Source organism: Pelophylax lessonae, assembly GCF_965119305.1.
Source record: "Pelophylax lessonae genome assembly, chromosome: 13".
NCBI classification, from domain to species: Eukaryota; Metazoa; Chordata; class Amphibia; order Anura; family Ranidae; genus Pelophylax; species Pelophylax lessonae.
In genome coordinates this window covers 50,782,930-50,807,747 of record NC_138780.1, presented here as the reverse complement: position 1 = coordinate 50,807,747, position 24,818 = coordinate 50,782,930, and the positions used below count along the sequence as shown (strand labels likewise).

The 24,818-nt window shown below is 41.0% G+C and overlaps 1 protein-coding gene across 20 annotated transcripts in view; it reads right to left on the bottom strand.

Moving 5' to 3' along the window:
- GPHN (gephyrin) overlaps nucleotides 1-24,818 on the bottom strand; it is an 868,578-nt gene that overhangs the window by 411,161 nt on the left and 432,599 nt on the right. For all 20 annotated transcript variants that reach the window (XM_082242578.1, XM_082242574.1, XM_082242561.1 and 17 more), the window contains exon 7: nucleotides 9,775-10,047. In XM_082242578.1, coding sequence (XP_082098704.1) covers nucleotides 9,775-10,047 — 273 coding nt within the window. The remainder of the gene's footprint in view (nucleotides 1-9,774; nucleotides 10,048-24,818) is intronic.

Sequence of the window (24,818 nt, the reverse complement as noted above, 5' to 3'; positions counted from 1 at the left end):
AAAAGAAAGCTCTATTTGTGTGAAAAAAGGTACAAAATTTTCAAATGGCTACAGTGTTGCATGACTGAGCAATGGTCATTCAAAATGTGAGAGCACTGAAAATTGGCCTGGTTAGGAAGGGGAGTATAAGTGTCCAGTGGGCAAGAGGTTAAAGACACTGCAGAGATTGTTGAAAGGGAATGAGCACATTAAGAAAATCGGGAGAGAGTAGGAGGTGTGCATCCTGCTAGTTTGGGCTAAAGACGGTCAATGGAAATCTGCTGGATCTTGCCAAGCATCACAAGCAGAGAACAGTGCCGAAGGTCATATTCAAGACAAACCTCACTATTGGCCAGTCCAGTGAGGTCCAGCTACTGCTGAGGATAAGCTGATACAGATAACTGTATAAAGAGACCAGCTCAAGCAGCATGTAGATTAAGTATTCACTGAAGCAAAAAAGAATCTTGGAAAATAAACAAATGATGAAATGTCTAGCAAACTGGTTACGCTTTTCTCAGTAGAGAAAAGACACCCATCATCCTAGGACAGTGATGGTGAACCTTGGCACCCCAGATGTTTTCGGACTACGTTTCCCATGATGCTCATGCACTCTGCAGTGTAGTTGAGCATCATGGAAAATGTAGTTCTAAAACATCTGGGGTGCCAAGGTTCGCCATCACTGTCCTAGGACATGAGCAAAAAGTTAAGGTTTGCTGCGAGTGGGAGGGGTTATGCCAGGCTGGTCGCGATTTATTGTTCCCAGTGTCCAAATCCTCATGTAGGTGGCAGAATACCTGTGTCCCTTAATGAGTGAGAAAGAAATCACATTTTCTCAATCAAAAACTTAACTTAATAAACTGGTAGCCTATGCAACTTTCTCTGAACACACCAAAACGTATTAGTAATAGGACTTAATTAATTGTTTTCTTCTTTAATTTAGGTCATCAAAATTCTTATTTTACAGTTTTGCTAAACATCTAAAACCAGTTCAATAAAAGCAATCCTTCACTGTCCTTTTGAGGTTATAAAGTTGTTAGTATTCAAGATAAAGAGTCAAGATTTAACTACAAAAATAATTTATTCACTTTTTTTTTTGGTCTTTATCCTTGCAAACGTTTATCAAATCTGTAACATTTGCATTTTCTTGGCCTACATAGCAGTTCTTCTGATTTTAAATAAACTGATCCAGCTCTAACGAGACTGTTTAATGTGATCATGCAAAATAAATGCAACAATGACCTCTACAGTTATTTTGACAATTTTCTATAAACCAACCAAGCAAGTCTAGGTTTGATTATATAAATTTTTTTGTGAATAAAAAATGTGCTTATATAAAGTACTTAAGTAGAATTTGGGTGTCCAGATAGCAGATCTAATTAAACTCTAAGTGCACTGGCTTTCAAAAAAGACAAGCAATTAGGCATATTGACTTGACAAAAATGTTAAACAAGGGTACAGGCAGTCCCGAAGTTACAAACAACCGACTTACATAAGATTTATATTTACAAACAAAGCAAGACAACAGGAAGTGAGAGGAAATCTTCCCTTCTAAGAAGGGAAATTCACTACTGTAAGAGCCCATTCACATTAGCGCGACTTGTCAGCCAGACAAGTCGCGCTCGGTCGCGGTCCATTGATTAGCACAGGACCCATTCTAATAGGAGCGACACAAGTCGCTCCGACTTAGAAAAAGGGTCCTGTACTACTTTGGGGCGACCTCGGAGCAACTTGCATAGACTTCCATTATGTGAAGTCCCTGCAAGTCGTGCCGAAGTTGCGGTGCACAGCGGTGCACGCGACTTCACAGGTCGCCCCCCAAAGTCGTGTCGCGCTAGTCTGAATGGGCTCTAAGAGTTATCATGGGAGAGAAAGAGGGTCTTAACCAGTTTTTAACATTAGTTACATCCTAATGCTACTGTTGTCCTGCAGCCTCTTTACAGTTTGTCCTTGTCCATGTGCACTACAGTAATAACAGGCTGTGTTGTTTTGTTTTTTTTTTCCTACCTGTTGCTGGTTGCAATCGTTTTTTGTTTTTTTTTCCACAGACCTTTTTTTTTTTTAAATGGTGACAACAGTGGATTATGTCTGGGTAAAGTGCATCAGCAGAGAGGCTTATCGTTTTCTTTCAGAGAGCAAGTGACAGGGTGATTTACAGGCATGATATTATGGGAGCCAGAGCAGAGCAGAACAGAGCAGGGCAGAAGGGCATAGTGTTGTCACTCAATAATGCAAAGTGCCCAAACAAGATACTTTATACTAGCATCACCAAATGTTATGTTCATGAAAGCTAGTGATTAAAATGAAAATAGGATTTCCAAGGAATATTATCATACTAAAGTGTATATGGGATTTTAGTAGTTAGGTTTACATCTACTTTAACACACTACTAAACTGTGGTGCTGGGGTTCATTTTTGAGTGCCCTGTCTGTATGCAATGGCCTATACCAGAGATGGCGAACCTTGGCACCCTTGGATGTTTTGGAACTACATTTCCTATGATGCTCATACACTCTGCAGTGTAGTTGAGCATCATGGGAAATGTAGTTCCAAAACATCTGGGATGCCAAGGTTCGCCATCACTGGCCTATATGCTCAATCCTTTAAAAGCAGTAGTAAAGCAGAAGTAAAGTGTTTTTATTTTTCAACCTGCAAGGTAAGGCCATAATTTTGCTAGTATGCATGCCCACATTACTGTTTCTTCAGAGCGCATGCGCTGGTGACATCACCAGCTGCATGTACAGTAAGCATCTCCTAAACGGTCCATGTTTAGGAGATATTTACAGCACCTATAGGTAAGCCTTATTATAGGCTTACCTATAGGTCCTCCTACTTTAACCACTTGCCGACCGCTCACATTGAGCGTACTGCGGCAAAGTGGCTAGACTCCGCCCAGCGACGTAGACCTACGTCGCTGGACTCCTCCCGCTGTATTCAGACACAGCAGGAATCGGGCCAGGGGACAAGAGGCGGTGATCAACGCCGCTTTTCCCCGATCGAGTGAGGAAATCCGCCCGCTTGTGTAAACAAAGCGGGCGGATCTCCTATGTGACAGGCAGGGACAGATTACAGGATTCAGCATAGCTGAACCTGCGATCTGTGCCTGAGTCACACAATCCCCTCCCCCCACACACATCAATAAGCACCAGGCATACATTTAACCCCTTGATCACCAATAAAGTTAACCCCTTCCCTGCCAGTGTCATTATTACATTAACAGTGCATATTTATAGCACAGATTACTGTAGTAATGTCACTGGTACCCCCAAAAGTGTCAAAAATGGCAGTCAAGGGTCTGATCTGTCTGCCGCAATTTCCCAGTCCCGTAAAAAAAAAAACAATCGCAGATCGCCACCATTACTGGTTTAAAAAAAAAAAAACAATAAAAATGACATCAATCTTTCCCGTAGTTAGTAGCTGCGATAACTTTTGCGCAAACCAATCAAAATATGCTTATTGCGATTTTTTTTACCAAAAATATGTATCAGAAAACAAATTGGCCTAAAATGTTAAAACATTTTGATTTTTACATTTTTTTTAGGGAATTTCATATAAAAAAATGTGAAAAATAGTTATTTTTTTCAAAATTGTCGCTCTTTTTTTTGTTTATAGCGCAAAAAGTAAAAATCGCACAGGTGATCAAATACCACCAAAAGAAAGCTCTATTTGTGGGAAAAAAAGGACATAAATTTAATTTGGGTACATCATCGCACGACCGCGCAATTGTCCAATAAAGTAACACAGTGCCGAATCGCAAAATATGGCCTGGTAAGGAATGGGGTAAAACCTTCTGGTCTTAAAGCGGGTTAAAAATACGCTCATTGAGAATTTTTTTGTCAAAGACATGTAGCTAAATACATTTTGGCCTAAATATATAACAAAAATTGAATATATTGGATATTTTTAACTGTCAAAGTAGAAAAATATTGTTATTTTTTCAAAATTGTCGCTCTTTTTTTATTAATAATCGCAAAAAAATGAAAAGTGCAGAGGTGATTAAATACCACCAAAAGAAAGCTCTGTTTGTGGGGAAAAAAAGGACGTAAATTTTGTTTGGGGACGGCGTTGCATGACTGCGCAATTGTCAGTTAAAGTCACATAGTGCCAAGTTGCAAAAAGTGGCCTGGACGTAAAGCAGGAAAATCCTCCGGTGGTAAAGTGGTTAAGGACCAAAATCTTTCTGCTAAAACCTTTTGATAGCTAGCTTTTCAATTGTCAGCTACTTTGTTTTATATTTAAGTTTTTCCCTTTTTTAAAATTAAAACCTTCAGCTTGGGGTGATTAGACAGCATGCGGCAGTTATACCCAAAATTTTCAAAAATACCAGAGTTGTTGTTTTGGTAAATGTTGGCCAGCATGGAACAGAATGTGAATGTGACCAGGGAGAAAATGTGGAAATATGACCAGGCTAAAATGTGGCCAACACACACAAATTAAGTGTTTTGTTTTAGATGCATTAATACCAGAAACCCTTTAGGAATAAAACTGACCAGCTGCAGGGCAGGGTAGAAGGCAGCCCCAAAAGGGAAAAGACAAACTCAAGGCAGGTGTTTAAGCTGCACTAAAAATGTAAGTGTAATGCTCCAGAGACACTTTAGAACTGTCCTATGTCAGAATAACCTGTGTTTTAGATTATCTTACTTTCCACACAAATGATGTAGACCTGAAACATTGTCAACCTGCCTGGCTTTTATTTTCTGCTATATTTATTGTCTCTTTAAATAAAGAATTAAAAAAAAGATAATTGACCAGCAACAAGGGTAGTAGCTTAACATATTAAAGTAGATTACTCCAGGCTGTGCAGACAACAACAAGGCAAGTGTATTTTCTACAATAAAAATTGGAGTGTAGTATACAAAATGCACCAGTAAAAAAATTAAACAAAGAAAGTTTTTTTAAAAGTAAAAAATGAAACAGAGGCAGAATAGCGAGTAAGCTACTCAGTTAGGCCAAAATATATAAATACAAGGCAGTTTTTCATGGTATGATCACTTGTAATCGTTTTCACTACAACATAAAAAAAATGTTGGTGTGAAAGCAAATGTTAACGTGGGACTGCCTGGGCCATGAACTATAGAAATGGGGTTGTTTTTGCCAGATGGTATAAAAACAGTGTACGTGCTGAGCTGACATACAGGCATTGGACATGTGGGATGTTTGGGAACATTTTTTTATTTCTTAAGCTCCAGCAAAATCATTGCATTGGATACTTGTTACAGAAGATGTTGAGGACTTCTTTGAGTTTCAAGGCTTCACTCTGGGGAAGGACAAGCAACCTATGGATATAGTATTGTAATGCACGATTTTTGCTGCTGTCTGCCATTCTTATCCTGTTCCTGGAGAAACCCCAGGAGTAGGCGAATGAGGACTGAAGGGGGATTGTAATGAGTCTTTTACCAAATGTGACAGCCTCACATAATTCAGTTGGGTCCCCCTTGGAGCATCCTTTCCAGCTTTCATTATTTTTACTCCATTTGCATTGCCATCCCTGGCCTTGTTTGTTTGTCTTGGGCAGGGATGAGGGCTTGAAAGGAAAATAAAATGTCCCCAGGTCAGGAACTGGAGAAAGGGGTTGTTTTTTACAGGTATATACCACATTTTATTGAGGGCACATTTCTTTTTGCTTACCCCAGCGTGTCTTGAAGCACAGGGGTCACATTCCGCTGCAAGCTCCTGCAAACAGAAGTTTAAGTTGTAGATTTGTACAATAATTAAACTGCCCTCTCTACTCATGACCCATAAATTGCTCTCTATCTGAGCAGGGATGGGTTTAAAAAAATAAAATAAAATACATAAAAATTGTAAATATGCAAATAATGAAAAAATAATTAAAAGAAAGTGATGGTGGGTGTGAATCATATAATGTGGGACCATTCAGTTCTTGTTTTTTTTTTGAGGGTCTTAATTTGGGGAAGGGTGGGAAGACCATGGCTTTAGGATTCTACACTTTTACTACTGTTTGCCAATCCCCCCCTGGACATAGGATTTTTCCCCTTCATTTGCAGCTGCCCGTGTTGTAGAAAGGTGATTTTCCTCTTGATACATTGGTAACGCACCTTCACAGCGCTGGAGCATTGGAATGAGCTGTGGAATGCTGGAGCATTGGAATGGGGGACACTGATGGTTCTGAGGAGTCGGGATATGAGGCCAGTAAAGAGAACAGGGGTACAGGGGATGGCGCTGTTACCATTGACAGATGGGTCTTTCCAGATTGACTTATTGTGCCGTGAAGGATATGTGGATTGGCTGCTCATGCTTTCTGGACCACATGTCTACAGAAGTGTGTAACTCGATGCTTACAAAACCCAACGACACAGCCACACACTATTTTATATGTTGACCGATGATGGTGGGATACTTGTACTGTGGTACAGCACAGAATATAAACTCACAGAAGGGGCAAATTCCATAAACTGGAATAGGAGTAGCCGCAGTCTGCATTTTTAACAAGCTAGTATTGCGACACTTTTTAATCTGCTCTAATAGCTGATATATAGCAAACAAAGGGCAGTGCACCATACACTTGTAAAAATTCTTCTATATTTTTTTTGTGGGGTTGTGGCACACGTGCATAAAATACAGGCTAGCAAAATATATATTTTTTTTTCTGATCTAAACGGGCATGTTTATGCGCCTGTGTGTACAGGCCCATTAAAAACAATAGGCTGCATTTACATCATAGATTATTACAAAATATGCCATAATGGGGTCAATTCACTAACGCCTATCGCATGTGATGAGGGTATCATGTTACTGTAGCACCCTCCTAGGTAGGTGCTAAGTAAATCACATATGTGACCCTGTTCTGCTTATCAGGAGGGTCTGATCTGTCAGTTAGCCTGTCACATGTTTCCAGGTGTGTTCTGTTGAGTCTGGGAAGTCTCCCCACTGTATCCAATGAGGGACCTTGTTGGACAGTGGAGGAAACCTAGCCAATAGCACACCAGGGTTTATGACTGTCCCAGTGGGTGGGCATTGCTGCAATGCATCCTGGGAATGGGAATAAATCTGGAGGGAGCATGTGAAAGGTTGTCTTTGGGTGGGAAGCAAGGTCCCAGGAGGAGGGTGACGGCTGTCTCTCCTCCTGTTGCTAAGGAAGGTAGTCCAGGCAGTCAGCCTAGGGACCAGGGGATGGGCTGTGCTGTAGGGGATCCAGTGTGTGCTGACCAAGTGGAGCTGTGGGGCAGGATTCTTCTGGAAAACAGTATCATGAGTATCTAAGCATCTGCCCAGGGGTCTGCCTAAGAGAGGGGATCACTCCAGCAAGGTCAAGGGGGTCCAAGAGCCAGCTAACCCGGAGTGTTACTGTAAAAGGGGGTGCCAAGTTGTAAAGCCCTGAAGATTAGGGGGTAAAGGGGGCGCTAGAAAGGGGCTCTTAAGTTGCTCAGCAGTACAGCCTACTTTAGAGGACAGTTACCTCAGGAAAGGAGTGCCTTAGGAAGCTAAAGGACTCTTTCACAGTCAAAAGGCAAAGTAAATTAAGCGGCCTGGCCGTGACTAGCTCAACTCAGCTTTACTCAGCATTTAACAAGCGTTAATCAGCATTTAACCAGCATTAAACAGAATTTATCAGATCGTCCCTGTTTAATGTGCATAGTTTAGTTCTGTTGGAGTATCACACTCATCCCTTCTCCTATCCAAGTTCCTAATAAAACATAAAAACCAAAGAAACTGGACTGGTCCTTGTCTGAGGTAAAAACACTTGGAAACATGTCTGAATGTTCTACTGTTGCTAATGGTAACCCAGGGGAACCCGTCTTCAGCAGCTCCCTTGGGAGTAGTGCTACATTACTCATTTGCATAAATTATTGCATGCCGTAAATGAAGTCCAATTCACAAGAAAAAAAAAAAAAAGATTATGCGGTATTTACTTAAAAAAAAAAAAAAAAAAATGTGGTGGTAAATATCGCATAAAAAGCTCTCTCCAATTCACAAAAGGACCAGAGAGTAAAAAAGCATGTGATAATTACCACCAGGTTTTTTCTGGCAGTATCACATGTGGTATTTGTCAAAAAACAGTCTGGGGTCAGGGGACCCCCCAAGCTGTTCTTTGACAAATAGCTGATTGATAAGCAGCTGGCCATGAAGCCAGAAGCCATGTCTTTAACAACTGATGACTCACCAGCTGTCAGCAGGCTTCCTAGCTAACTCCAAAAACGATAAGTGCTATACAGCACCCCACTCCTGCGCTCAGAACCTGGTCCTCAGGCTGCCACAATCCCGAAACTCGTGCTAGTACTTGGCATCCGTTATGGCTAAGCCTTGCTGCCCCTTACGACCAGGGCGGTCGACCAAACACTGTAAATACAAAACAAAGAAAGGGCGCACCAGCCTGTTGCGCCCTTTCTTTGTTTTGTATTTACACGGCTTCCTAGCTAACAGCTGACAAGGGCCTCATCCTCACAACCATGGCCGTTGGTTGTGGGGGTCTGTGGGCAGGGGGCTTATTGGAATCTGAGGGCCCCAGATCCCGGCCCACCCTATGTAAATGAGTATGGGGTACATTGGACCCCTACCCATTCACCAAAAAAGTTTCAAAAAGTAAGAAAACCAACACCATTTTTGACAAATCCCTTAACAAAGGAAAAAAAAAAAAAAAAAAACAGCGTCCCTGATGTAAATCTATTGTCAATCACAACACCTGTGCAATGCCGGAACCCGGGGAAAAAAAAAAGGGCTCCATTCCCGAGGACGGCTGGCCGCTGAATGCCTTCTTTGCCTTTTGACAGTTTTTGGTGATATCACCTGGTGGTCCCGCCCCCTCAAGACATCACCGACCCAGCATGCATCAGTGGTCCATGACCTCATGAGGGGGCGGTGCCACCAGGTGACCCCGCTCTATATGAGAACTGTCAAACAGCGAAGGAGGCATTCGGTGGCCAGCCGTCTTGGGGAGTGGAGCTCTTTTTTTTTTTCGGGTTCTGATGGTGTGGCAGGCGTTGTGATTAACGATAGATTTACATCAGGGTTTTTTTAAAAAATTTTAATAAAGAATTTGTCAAACCTGTCCCTAGGCTTTTCTTACTTTTTGACACTTTTTTGGTGAATGGGTAGAGGTACTATGTACCCCATACTCATTCACATGGGGGATGGGCGGTGGCTGGCTTCCCGGCCAACTGCCTAGAAACCAGCTATAAGTCCCCTAACCCCTAGGCTGTTTTTTGACAAATCCCGGTCCACTCCTTTGCAACCAGCTCAATGCGGTAAATTACTGCATTAAATAATGCGGTAATCACTGCTAAATTGAACAAATACCGCATTCGGTATTTAACGGTAAGTTCTTAGTGAACTTACTTATTCCATGCGGTATTTTACTGCATTTTATTTGCCGTTATTTAACTTTTAGTGAATTGTCCCCTATGTCTAAAAACAAAAAGCTTGCCCAGTTAGGTTGTCCGGCTACTCCCATCCGGAGTACGAACTCTCCATAGGAGTGAATGGAGAGTGTACAGCTTATACACAGACAGTTTAAAAGTTGATGACAAGCAACTCTTCAGCTTTGTGAAACAAATCTCATTGGATTAGGGGAAGGTGAGTTCAGGGTACAAGTGTAACGATTATATTACCTTTCCATTTCATAAAATATTATATTACCTTTCCAAGTCTGCAGAAAATTAGACATCCCCTACAAAATAAGCTTTAACTAGGTGACCCCCAGAAAAAAGAAAGAAAAGAATTTGCCTTGTAGTTTGCAAAATTTCTTACTATACAGCATACAGCTAAACACGAGCAAATGATACACAGAGTATCATTTGTGTGGGTTACCATTGCAAAATGTCAAATTAAAGATGGTCATACCTTTGCTGCAATATTTGCTGCTGTTATGTGTGAAGAAGAGCTGTCCTCAGTTGATGCAACACCACTATCTTTCTTCTCTTCCTCCTCTTCTTCACACTGTACACCTTTATCTTCTGTTTGCTTGTGAGGACTCGTCGTTGGTGGAGGAGAGAGGGGAGGAGGTGGAGATGGCAAGTCTTCCAATTCATCATGAACTTCTTTTACTTTTACAATAGCATCCCTCAAAAGGTCTATAGCATGAGGTAGGGCTGGCAGTATAAACTGAAAGCATTCCTGTACAGAAATAAAGAAGACAAAGCATTACATCATTATCTGTTGTGGAAGATTATTTTTTCTATTATGGAAGATGCAATATAATGTTAACCTTTTATGCAATTTAGAAAGTAAACCAAAAATTCAAGTGAACCTGTGCCCAGATCATGCACACTAAATAAAGCTCAGAATGTACCCTGAGCAGTAAAAGCATTTTAAAACAAGCCATTTTTTCATGTTTCCACATCTACAGTGTATCCGGAAAGTATTTACAGAGCTTCACTTTTTCCATGTTTTGTTATGCTACAGCCTTTTTCCAAAATTGGTTAAATTCATTATTTACCTCAAAATTCTACAAACACTACCCCATATTGACAACGTGAAAAAAGTTTGTTTGAAATCTTTGAAAATTTATTAAAAATAAAACATGAAATAAATCACATGTACATAAGTATTCACAGCCTTTGCTCAATACCTTTTTGAAGCCCCTTTGGCAACAATTACAGCCTCAAGTCTTTTTGAGTAGCACACCTATTTTTGGGCAGTTTCTCCCATTCTTCTTTGCAGGACCTCTCAAGCTTCATCAGGTTGGATGGGGAGCGTCGGTGCACAGCCATTTTCAGAGCTAGACATTCAATTGGGTTCAAGCCTGTGCTCTGTGGGCCACTCAAGGACATTCACAGAGTTGTCCTCTAGCCATTCCTTTGTTATCTTGGTCATGTGCTTAGGGTTGTTGGCCTATTGGAAGATGAACATTCACCCCAGTCTGAGGTTCAGAGTGCTCTGGAGCAAGTTTTCATCAAGGATGTCTCTGTACATTGCTTCATTCATCTTTCCCTCCATCCTGACTAGTCTCCCAGTTCCTGCCACAGAAAAACATCCTCACAGCATGATGCTGCCACCACCATGCTTCACTGTAGGGATAGTATTGGCCAGGTGATGAGTGCTGCCTAGTTTCTTCCAGACAAGGCGCTTGCCATTCAGAAGAGTTCAATTTTTTTTTCATCAGACCAGAGAATTTTGTTTCTCGCGGTCTGAGAGTCCTTCAGGTGCCTTTTGGCAAACTCCAGGCGGGCTGTCATGCACCTTTTACTGAGGAGTGGCTTCCGTCTGGCTACTCTACCATACAGGCCTGATTGGTGGAGTGCTGCAGAGAGGGTTGTTCTTCTGGAAGGTTCTCCTTTTTCCACAGAAGAAACGGTGGAGCTCTGTCAAGAGTGACCATTGAGTTCTTGGTCACCTCCCTAAGGCCCTTCTCCCCCAATTGCTCAATTTGGCCAGGTGGCCCGCTCTAGGAGGAGTCCCGGTAGATGGAGGATAGAGGCCACTGTGATCATTGGGACCTTCAATGCTGCAGAAATTTTTCTGTACCCTTGCCCATGGTGTGATTTTTATTGAAATGTTTTACAGGTAATAAAGAAGTTTTACATGTTTTGACAGTTTGATATTCCATGAATCTGCTACAATACAAATATTGCATTTCAAATGGGGTCTCTCCTAGTCAAAAATTCTGTATTGCTATAGCTAGGAGTGATGTGGTTATTTATTGTTAACAAAAGGATGCCTCATATGAGTCGCCCCTTGCCCAGTGTTGCATTTAAGTTGAGCTATCAGGGCCTCATCCCTCTGTCGCTCCCGGATATCAAGGCTATCATTGCGAGGAGGGAGGAGGAGAAGGAGGAGGGAGGAGGAGAAGGATGAGCCTAGGACAACTCTAGGATAACAGTCATTTTTCGCTCCCAGATATCAAGGCTATCATTTCGAGGAGGGAGGAGGAGAAGGATGAGCCTAGGACAACTCTAGGATTACAGTCATTAAATTAACTACAACGTTGTCAAAAAGATTTGAAAACATACCCTATCCTGATTACCCCTTCCTCTAGGTACAGGGAATAACTAACCCATTTACACTTCTTGATATGAAAATAGCATTAATTATCCTCCTGACTTCGTCGGAGGAGTATGTGAGGGGAAAAAGAAGGAGAGAAAAGAAAAAAAAAAAAAGGGGGTAAAAGTTACTAAGAAATAGAGTTGCACTCTAGGAGGTATATCCGCCATATCCACGGCAGATTACAGAGGATCGGACTGGTGATTGATCCAGGGTTCCCATATTTTATCAAACAAGGGTCTTTTATTGTCGCCGAGAGGCGTATCCTTCCACGTTCTCTAACAAATATGCCTATAAAGATAAATGAATTTTTGTGGTAACACTTTTTATACTAATATGTTTATCTATTATATTTACATATACGACAGCTTCTCAGCACAAACATGCCCCACTCTGATCACAGGCATACATTTGTACGCCAGCTCAGAGCTGTTATTTAATTACTCCCAGCTTCTCAATCTGTGAGCTGGCAGTAATTCTTTCGGAATCTGTCAATGCCACAGTGACAGCTTCTTAAAGTGGTAATAGTAAGGCCAGTTTCACACGGCGACGGAGTCCGTTCTGCTCTGCGGGGAATCCATCCCCGCTGAGCAGGCAAATGACAGCTCCATCTCCACTCTGTGTGCAGAGACAGAGCTGTCAGATTCCCGCTGTCCTTTATAGGGAGATCGGATGAGAACAGACCGCCTGTCCGTTCTCATCCGATCCTCCAGACGGATGGAAAATAGGGTTTCCATCCGTCCAGATTTCAAAGACAGGATCGGAATCGGATAGCAGCGGAGATGTCTCGGCTGACATCCGCTGCCCCATAGGGATGCATGGAGCATCCGATCAGGTCAGCCTGAAAAACTGACAGGTGGTTCGGATCGGATCCCCCATGTGAAAGGGGCATAAGAAGTACCTAAATTTGCTGCAATTGTCAGTAATGTTACTAACACAGGTGCATATTCTTGTTTGAATTAGGCACAAGTAAGGAAACTACCACCAGAAAAATATAATTTTTGTAAGAACTTACCGTAAAATTCTTTTCTCTGAGTCCCCTGACAGTCGCAGCCCGTTCAGTTAGCCTTCACGAGTGGGTAATGCGCATCTCCACAGGAGCAGGCTAAGCAGTGAAAAGGTTAACAACAGAAGCTTTTACACATAAACACACCTCTAGGGGGCTGTTCCCCAGCTATTACCCATCAGCCACTAGGTGCTGCTCTTCCATTTTGTAGCAAGCAGTACAGGAAGACTATAAACCCCAAAAAATAGAGGGGCGGAGGCTGCGAATGTCAGAGGACTCAGAGAAAATAATTTTACGGTAAGTTCTTACAAAAATTCTATTTTCTCTTGCGTCCTCTGACAGTCGTCGCCCGTTCAGTTAGCCTTCACGAGTGGGATGTCCCAAAGCAGTGCAGGTGTGAGGTGTGGAAGATGTAACCAAAGAAAAGGCAACGTGTCAACCAGGCCAGAGACGAAAAATAAACTGGCAACAGAAGCTCAACAGGAGCAAACCCTGAGCAAATACACCCCAAGAAGAGACAGAACAACTCGTCTCTGCAAAACAACTGCCGCGCTCCAAACCTCGTGGCCAAAAGGAAGCATCCTAGGATGCCCGTACAACTGAAGAACAGCATCTAGTGGCTGATGGATAATAGCTGGGGAACAGCCCCCTAGAGGTGTGTTATGTGTAAAAGCTTCTGTTAACCTTTTCAATGCCTAGCCTGCTCCTGGGGAGATGCGTATTATCTCATGAAGGCTAACTGAACGGGCTGCGACTGTCAGAGGACGCAAGAGAAATTGTAATTACAGTTTAACCTAATTTTGCAATAGGAAACTCACACTGCTCTGAATATATTCTGCTGCTTCTCCTGAGTACAGGGATACCACATATGTGAGACTTTTTGGGAGCCTAGCAGTGTACGGGAGCCCGAAAACAAATCACCACCATCAGAATGCATTTTTCATTGCATTTTCTCACTACCTATAACGGTTTAGGAGGCCCTGAAATGTCAAGATACCACAAAACCCCCCCAAATGACCCCATTTAGGAAAGCAGACACCCCAAGCTGTTTGCTGAGAGGCATGGTGAGTCCATGGAATATTTTATATTTTGCTACAAGTGTTGGGAAAATTACAATTTTTTTTTTATACAACGTTGTCACTAAAAGATCAATTTCTCACACATGACATGGGTATATGTGTAATTACACCCCAAAATACATTCTGCTGCTTCTCCTGAGTATGTGTGAGACTTTTTGGGAGCTTAGCTGTGTACGGGACCCCGAAAATAAATCACCATCTTCAGGTTTTCTAATGGCGTAAATTTTTGATTTTACTCCTCACTACCCATCACAGTTTCGGAGGCCCTGAAATATCAAGATAGTACAAAACCCCCCCCAAATGAACCCATTTTGGAAAGTAGACACCCCAAGCTATTTGCTGGGAGGCATGGTGAGTCCATGGAATATTTTATTTTTTGCCACAAGCTTCGGGAAAATTAAATTTTTTATTTTTATTTTTTTTTTTAACACAAAGTTGTCACTAAATGATAAATTGCTCACACATGCCATGGGTATATGTGGAATGACACCCCAAAATACATTCTACTGCTTCCCCTGAGTACAGGGATACCCCATGTGTGAGACTTTTTGGGAGCCTAGCTGTGTACAGGACCGCAAAAACCAATCAATACTCTCAGGTTTTCTAATGGCGTAAATTGTGCAGGTCACCTCTGCACTACCTGTCAAAGTTTCGGAGGCCCTAAAATTCCAAGATAGCACAAAATCCCCCCAAATGACCCCATTTAGGAAAGTAGACACCCCAAGCTATTTGCTGAGAGGCATGGTAAGTCCATGGAATATTTTATATTTTGCCACAAGTTCCGGGAAATATATATATATATATATTTATTTTTTACACAAAGTTGTCAGTAAATGATATATTGCTCACACATGCCATGGGTATATGTGAAATGACACCCCAAAATATATTCTGCTGCTTCTCCTGAGTACAGGGACACCCCATGTGTGAGACTTTTTTGCAGTCTAGCCGAGTACAGGACCCCGAAAACCAATCCCCACTTTCAGGCTTTCCAAGGGCGTAAATTGTTGATTTCACTCCTGACTACCTATCACAGTTTTGGAGGCCATGAAATGCCAAGACAGCACAACCCGCCCCCACCCCCCCCCCCATAAATGACCCCTTTTCGGAAAGTAGACACCCAAGCTATTTGCAGAGAGGCATGTTGAGTGTTTTGCAGATCTCACTTTTTTTCACAAAGTTTTGGAAATTTAAAAAAGAGGGAAAACAATGCATTTTCCTGTTTTTTCTTAATTTTCCAAAAAAAATGAGAGCTGCAAAATACTTCCCATGCCTCTCAGCAAATAGATTGGAGTGTCTACTTTGCAAAATGGGGTCATTTGGGGGGGGTTTTGTGCCATCTTGGCATTTCATGGACTTCAAAAGTGTGATAGGTAGTAAGGAGTGAGATCAACAATTTACGCCCTTAGAAAGCCAGAAGGTGCGGATTGGTTTCCGGGTCCTGTACGCGGCTAGACTGCCAAAAAGTCTCACACATGGGGTATCCCTGTACTCAGGAGAAGCAGCAGAATGTATTTTGGGGTGTCATTTCACATATACCCATGGCATGTGTGAGCATTATATCATTTACTGACAACTTTGTGTAAAAAAAACAAAAAAAAAAAATAATAATTTTCCCGAAACTTGTGGCAAAATATAAACTATTCCATGGACTTATCATGCCTCTCAGCTAATAGCTTGGAGTGTCTACTTTGCAAAATGGGGTCATTTGGGGGGGTTTTGTGCTATCCTGAAATTTCAGGGCCTCTGAAACTGTGACAGGTAGCGCGGTGGTAAAATCAGCAATTTACGCCATTAGAAAACCTTAAGATGGGGATTGAAAATAAAACATCAATTTTATTTTGGTACAGCGTCGCACGTCCGCGCAATATTACGTTAAAATAACGTAGTCCCGAATTGCAAAAAATGGCCTGGTCATTATGGCAGCAAATCCTTCTGGTTCAGAACTGGTTAATATATGACAAGATATGACTTGGGTAGATACCAAACATGCCATTGTGAAGTCCAGAGAGATAAGACACGTTACTGGTCCTAAGAGCAATATACTGTACATAAGATCTAGATCATATTTTGTATCCAACACATAGTAATTTTAATCTTCTTAATTTTATGCAGATTGTTCGAGTGTGAAACCTTGCCGAATGGAAATATAAATGTATCCAGGGCAGCTAGCAATAAAGATGTGTGCAGTGAGCATAATATCTACTAATAATACAGAGCCCTTTCTTTATACAACACCACATGCCAGTGTCACACATACAAGAAATATAATGTGTTTTCATTAAAAATCAGTAGTTGACTAAGTACAATAATAAAACTAAATAAAATAAGTTAAGCCTAAATTGATCATTACTGCATCATAAACAGTAGTAGAAAAAAAAAAGCTATCTCCCGATATACATACTACCATTATCCTTTTCCCTATACAGCTATTGTATTCTAAGGAGAGTAAAATGTCCTTCCAGACTATGCGGATGATCACAAAAAAGTGTTCGTAATTTATTTATTTTTTTAAATAAAGAAAAAAATATCTAGATCAAAGTTTGATCTAGGTTATTGCCTGGGTTAGTGTTTGGGTCAAGGTCAGGGTCAAAGGTCAGTATAGTTTGGGCACATAAATAAAAAAACTTCCTGCGCTAATCTCAAACCTCACTATTATACCTTCAACCACGCAAAGTGCTCAATAAATGGTTTCTCTCCGCACCAATATGCAGATAAAAATGTATAGAATACGAGAAAGCAACTCACACTCAGTGCCATCTTAAGAGCATTATAGGCCCCCGGGCAATGCAGTGCACTGGGGCCCTGCCTACACAATCATCCACGAGAACTAAAAATACAAATTATCGGTAAGGCGAAATTTATTGGTACAGCAGTGCCAGGCTAATGACAGCTTCCAAGTTGGGCGGCTGGGTCCGGTGACCACACACACGGACGGGAGTCAGACTCAACTGTCCTGTGTGTGCCTGTTTCCGTGGAGGCGGACAGGCATTCCTGAAGTTTTGGGGCCCCCCCTCACGGCCCAAATGGCCTGACAGCAGCGCAGGGCCAACAGGTGCTTGCAACCTGCTAAGTTCGGCGGCAGGATGCACACGGGAATTGGGACTAATGCTTGGCTGAGGCTGGGTCACTGGGCAAGTGGGGCCCCCGGCAACTGCCAAGCGTGCCCATTCAGTAAGATTGCCCTGCTCACACTATATGCATGTAACCATCTGTGCAAATGGAAAAACCATATACTCTTAATCAGTGTAGCGAGGCTGAGCTGCGTACGCCAGGTTGTACTGCCGAGTTTATGCTGATGATTTTTCACTTCTGAAATGTGAGTTCGATGTTTATTTTAATAAAAGCTTGCTTAAACGGTCTACACTACTGAATCTTCCTCTCTGCTTCTATATAGGTCATCATACTGTGGAGCTGAGGATCATGATTGGTGTAGTAGCAGAGAAATGCCTGTAGATCCTTCTAATGCATTTATGATGACCTCTAACCAGTAAGGTCCATTATAGCAGGTGTGAGGCCACTCACAGGGGAGTGAAGGGCACCAAGGTGGATTGTGAAAGAGCCTAATGGTGTGTGGAATTGCACAGTCACTGGAAGGTGGAATCTTCTGATGGACTTTATTAATGGACTTTGCACTTATGTATTTTATGGAGATTAGGTTTACCTTTTATACTTATGTTTTTTAATGAATTTTCACTAATTTATACATTTTGGTATTGTATTTTTAATTGGTTTACATTTGCTTATTTGCACAAATGACACATTGAGTTATCTAATGAAAAGATAGTGCTACACTGATTAAGGCTGGCCATACATTATACAATTTTCTTAAGATTTACCTTCAACTATGTAGTACAAAGGCCTGCCTTATGGGATACAATTGAAAATGTTGTTTAGTTTTGACCTCATATTATATGGACTCAAAACAAAGATACAATCATAGAGAAACACACACACTAAGGATTAATGACCCTCAAGATACTACCCTTAATAAAACTGCAAAATATCCCTTTGGGCTCTATACTCAAGGGAAAATGTAAATGAGATGGGAGCTATCAGTAAAAAACAGGACACAAAACCGAGAATAAAAAACCTGATTTAGCTCAACCTTGTCACATCATGAAAAAAATGATTGATTCAACTCACTGAATCCACTAGAAACATGTTTATTATTTTCGGACAAAGAATTTTAATGATAAAATGATACCACATTACACAATAAACACACATACTAAAAACCAATTGTCCACCTCATATGTATGTCCATGCTCTAAAAGGACCTATATAATGTGTAATGCTGCCCCCTGGCTAGTACTGCCAGTGAGTAGGGGTGTATATATATATATATATATATATATATATATATACAGGGTCCAGTGGTTCTGGACAGATGGTCCTGCAGAGGGACAATTGGGTATGATCCCATAAATGGATGTCTCATCACCAGAGCCACAGTTCTCGGATGTGATAAATTGAGAATGCACACCGTATCGTTCAGGTCATAGTAGAGAGGTGGACACTGGCATGTTCCTAGAAACAACACATTTCTAGGAACATGCCAATGTCCACCTCTCTACTATGACCTGAACGATACTTTATGAGATGGAATCACCTTGCAATGGTTGTTTCACTCATTGGCTATAGGAGATCCGCAGACAACAGGATCTGATGGGTATAAAAACCTTCTTGGATGTGGGACCCATGATTTGATTTCAGTTTATGACTTCATAGATTAATAGATTACAACTTATATCTTTGGAACCATGACTGGAGTTTTCAGACTGCCATTTGCCCCATTAGTGTGCCCAACTTTACAGTGCGAGGGTGGATTTCAAAGCATGGAGACATGTTTGGGCATAGCAGCACATATCTGAACCTCTGTTGAGGTTCTATAGCAGCATTGTATCCTCAGAACATTGATCGGTGAGCCTCCTCTAGACCAGTGCACCATTCCAATCTTGACTATATACATCCTGCATTACTACCAGCTATCTGCATCTCTTCTACAATCCAGAATGAACTGTGTGCATTCTCAATTTATTAAATCCAAGAACTATGGCTCTGGTGCTGAGGGATCATACCGGATTGCCCCTCTGCAGGACCATTTGTCCAGTACCACTGAACCCTACCTATATACTGTACATATATAGACCTCCACTCACTGGCAGTACTAGCCAGGGCGTAGAATTACACATTTTATAGGTCCTTTTAGGTCACGATCATGCATATAAGGGGGGCAATTGGTTTTTAGTGTGTGTGTCTGTGATGTGGTACCATTTTTATCATTATTTTTTCTTTGTCAGACAATAATAAACATTTTCCTAGTGGATTCAGTGAGTTGAATCAATAATTTTTTCATGATATGAGAAGGTTGAGCTAAATCAGGTTTTTTATTCTCAGTTATTGTGTACAATCATAGGGAGTTGCTGCATAGCAATAGTTCTGCCCTTGCATTAAATGAAGGCAGCAATATTTCTATAGAGACATTTTTAATTAATTTTATCTATATTGTTTAAAAGGTAATGTTTCTTTCTAGACATTGCAATATACATGGGAATTTAATTAGAAATGGTGAAATCTTAATTTTTGATATCACAAGGAACACTTTTTTTTTTTTACATAAAAGAGGTGTGGAATAAAACAGTATTTTTAAGTCATAACGAATGCTTTGAAAAAAAACATAATTAGTGTATTTCTTACTACAGGCAAAATCAGACATTTTGTATAACTGAGAGATGATTTATTGACTATCAAGTCCTCATTTATATTTTAGCCCACGGGAAACAAAAGCATCATTAACCTCACAGTTCTCAAATCAAATGTGTAAGCTGTGGGGAAATATAGGTAAGGCATCAAAGAAAAATGTATGAAGTTTTAACAGACTTTGCTAGCAATCATGTTTTTTATAACTGCTTATATTAAACAGCAATATAAAAATACAAGAAGTCTGCTTAATTATAAAAAAAAAAAATGAATGTAACAAGTTGGAAGCAGGTGAAGATAATAAAATAGACAAAGGCAAACTTCGTATGGAAACAGGAACCTCTAAAGGAAATTACGTAGTATATTCATTTTATTTTTATAATTCAAGATTCTGTGTTCAGGATGAAATTAAGCAGGTACATATGGCAGCCATATCTGCTCACTACATACACAGGTCCAACTTCCTGCTTGTATTGTTGTGGCATACTGGTCCTGTGTACAGATTAAAGTGGAGTTCCACCCAAAAGTGGAACTTCCGCTGTAGGTACTCCTGACCCCCTGACATGTCACATTTGGCATGTCATTTTTTTATTGGGGGGGGGGGAGTGGGTACCTAGTTTTGACAGTTCTTCTCTCCCCCCTCCCTCCCTGCAATCTTCTGAGACACGTTAGAGGGCCCAGAAGATTACCCGGCCATCCAGGACGTGCAGCACAACTCGCGCATGCGCAGTGCACACCCGGCTGTGAAGGCGCAAGCTGTCACAGCCTGGTGCCCACACTAATGATGCCGGTGCAGTCTAGAGTAGAGGGAGAGGAGCGAGGCTTTGGGCAGCCGCATCGCTGGATCATGGGACAGGTAGGTGAGTGTGTGTTTATTAAAAGTCAGCAGCTACACTTTTTGTAGCTGCTGACTTTTAATAAACACAGAAATGGCTGGAACTCCGCTTTAAGTATTTGAGTAGGTTTACTTATTCAATATAATGCACTTCCTTGCATGGATTTTTTTTCAAAAGCTGTTAAGCAGGAAGACTGACTAAGGTAAATGCAGTGCTCTATCTAGTGGTTTATTTGGAAATCTCTTAAGTTTAATAATACAAAAATTATAGAACAGCTACCATGTAAATATTTGAAAAATTATATTAAAATGACTTTAAATTTTAATGCCTGAAAAAACTTCTGCAACTTTGGCAAGTGTTAGTAAACTGTACATATCTTTGCAACTACTTAACCAGTTGAACAAGCAGGATAACCAGTTGAAGACTAGGCATTTTCTGGCACTTTTTGTTTACATGAGAAAATCAGTGTTTTTTTTTTGCTAGAAAATTAGTTACAGCCCCCGAACATTATTTATTTTTTTAACCACTTCCATACCAGGCCTATTTCGGACACTTTGTGTTTACAAGTTAAAACCAGTATTTTTTCCTAGAAAACTACTTAGAACCCCCAAACATTAAATATATTTTTTTAGCAAAGACTCTTGAGAATAAAATGGCGGTCATTGCAATATTTTTTGTCACGCGGTATTTGCGCAGCGGTCTTTAAAACGCCATTTTTTTGGGAGAAATTACATTTCACTGCATTTAAAAAATACTAAACAGTAAAGTTAGCCCATTTTTTTTGTATATTGTGAAAGATGATGTCATGCTGAGTAAATAGATACCCAACATGTTACGGTTTAAAATTGCGCCCCCCTGTGGGATGGCGACAAACTACGGTCAATAGAGATCTCAATAGGCGACACTTAAAATTTATTTAACGGTTACCAGTTTAGAGTTGGAGTGTAGCTCTTTTTTTTTAAATTATTGCTCACGGTCTGGCGATCGCGGCGATACCTCACATGTGTGGTTTGAACAGCGATTTCATTCGCGGCTCGACTTCCGTATACGTTTTTTTTTGTGCGCGAGCTAACGGTGATCGGGGCGGCTAAATTTTTTTTTTTTTCCCATTTATTTTATTTTTTTTTTTAACTTTATTACAGTTTTTAAAAAAAAAAAAAAATCTGATCACTTTTATTGCTGTCACAAGCAATGTAAACATTCCTTGTGACACCAATATGTAGTGACAGGTACACTTTATGGAGGGATCGAGGGTCTAAAAGACCCTCGACCCCTCCACTACACTTCCCTGTATGCAAAACGCCGAAAACTGCGTTTTTGCATACAGCAGTTTTTCAAATTTGGCGCCGTTTTGGAGCACACTAACCCGGAAGTGACGTCATGGATGCCGCCTCCGGGTTACGTCATCGGAGACCCGATCGATGCCGTTTCCGGCATTCATCGGGACTCCATCCAGCCGGTGGACGCGCCGGCTGGGTGCTCGGGGTTTCCGGTGGGACGGAAACCCCGGCCCCTCCTGCCCCCCCGGGTAACGATCAAGCGGCTCCCGAGCCGCATCGATCGGTACCGACGGAAAGCCGACCGTCGGCTTCAAACAACGGTACCGGGATGATGCCTCTAGCTAGAGGCATCATCCCGGTATACCCCCGCAAAGTTTACGACGTCATATGACGTCATCCTAGGGGGAAGTGGTTAAAGCAGAGGCCCTAGAGAATAAATTGGTGGGTTTTGCAATTTTTTTATTTCACACGGTATTTGCGCAGCAGTTTTTGGTAAAAGAAAATATAGTTTTTAAAATTTTAATGCAAAAATACACAATACTTAACCTAATATTTTTGTAAAATATGAAATGTCACATCAAGTAAATCAATACCAACCATGTCCCACTTTAAAATTGTGCACCTCCGAACAATGACGACAATCAACATAAATTTTACTATCTATAGGCGACGCTTAAAAAAAACGTTTAACCTTTACAAGTTACCACTTTAGATGTACAGAGGAGGTCTAGTTCTAGAATTACTGCCCATGATCTGATGTTCATGGTGATACCTCACATGTGTGGGACGATCGCAGTTTGCAGGCGTGTGGGACTGACATACCCGTTTGTCTTTGCGTGCTAGCACGAAAGGACAGGAGCACTTACATTTTTTTTTTATTCATTTTTATTATTATTTTTTTTTTTACACTGTTGATTTAAGTTTTTTTTTTTTTATCACTTTTATTGCTGTCACAATGTAAACATCCTTTGTGACAGCAATAGGCAGGTGACAGGTACTTTTTATGGAGGGATCTGGGGGTCTATATTTGCACTTGAAAGCATTCAAAACGCCAAGATTGATGTTTTTGAACGCTTCCGATTTAAAAAAATTGCCGCCTTTAAGATTTCAGTAAACCGGAAGTGATGTCATAGCGTTGCTTCTGGGTTACCATATCCAAGACCCGATCAAAGCTGACTCCGGCTTTGTTCGAGTCTCCGGCTAGCCGGTAGTTGTTCCGGCTGGTTGCTCGGGTCTCCCAGTGGGATGGGAGACCCAGGGCAAGAGGTGGAAGGCTGCGGGAGGATGTCCCCCTCTGGCTGCTTGTAATAGGAGGTGAATGGCTGCTTAGCCGCACTGGTTGTTATTACAAGAGAGCCGGCCGTCGACTCTAAAAAACAGCAGCTGCAGGCAACATTCCGGTACAACCACTTGAGGCCAAATGACGTACAGGTACGTGATTTGGCGGCAAGTGGTTAAATTTTTTCATTAGAAAATAGGCTTTAATTTAAAGGGAAATGGTAATGGATATCTCCTGATTATTTTTCTTATCAACAGCATATATATATTTCTATTGTAACTGTATATTTCCTACCATTATCACAACCCACCACCACATAACCCAAAATAAATTACCCTACTCATGATGATCACAGCGATACTACATAATTCAACATATACCTAAAATCAAAACTTTTTTTTATGTGGAGTACAGAGGGATTATAATGCTTTTATTTATTTATTTTTTTTGCTGGCTGTGCCACGTTAAGGAGATTCACCCTATTTGTGCTGTTTACCATTATTATTGAAAGTGAAAGTAAAAGAAAATCCTACATTTTGGGTTGTCCCCAGAAATGTAATAGAGGAAAAATCATCCAATAGGGACATAGTGGTCTCCAAGGAATTCCCCTAATTTGAAGAGATTTCTTCTCACTTGCTGTTTGGCAATGGGACAGGAAGTGAAGGGATGGTGAAAAAAAAAAAATCTGACAGGGGTTATAACCCACCCTTGCTCTATCCAAAATGAAAAAAAAAAAAGTTTTGACTATAGTTCTATCAAAAGTCACTGACCCTGACCTAGATCAAACTCTTATCTGGCTACTTTATCCTTATTTTATTTTTTTTCCCATAGTCTATCATTTATATTTTTCTCCATTCAAGAGGAGAAAGAATACAGGAGCGGGTTATCACAGTAGTCAGTCAGACCTCCCAGCTCCTAATAGTTAATTGTGGTTATTGGTGACAGCATGATTTCCTTTGCTGGAAGCGTGCTTTGTAGTGTGTTCCCTATAGAATAAAATGGTGGGTGTTGCAATTTTTTATGTCACACAATTTTTTGGGAAAAAATACACTTTCATGAACTAAAAAAAAAAAAAAAACACTAAAATTTGCCCTTTGTTTTGTATAATGTGAAAGATGATGTTACGCCGAGTAAATTGATTGAAATGTCACGCCTTAAAATTGAGTCTGCCTGTGGAATGGTGGCAAACTACGGTGCCTAAGATTCTCCATAGGTGATACTTTAAATGCCTTTACAGATTACCAGTTTAGAGTTGCACAGGAGGTCTGGTACTAGAATTATTGCTCTTGGTCTGACATTCGTGACAATACCTTATATGTGGTGCGAGCACTGCTTACATATGCGTGTGGGAGTAACATATGTGTTCGCATTTGCATGTAAGTATGGTGGCGCTTTAAATTTTTTTTTTATACAATATTTTTTTATATGTTTTTTTGTACTAACTTTATTGCTATCACAAAGGATGAACAACATGCCTTGTGACAGCAAGGACTGTGATAGGTCCTCTTTATGGAGAGATTTGGGGTCTTTTAGACCCCGAATCTCTCCTCTGGTCCCCCATGCAGCTGATCAGACTGAGATCGGCCTGATCGGCTGCTTCTCTGGCTGCTCGTGGTCAGGTAAACAAAGGGCCGAAACCAGAAGTGACGAACTACTCATCACTCCCGGTTTCCAGGGTTACAGAAAATGGGGAACAACATAAGCTCCTCTCTCTCTCTGTAC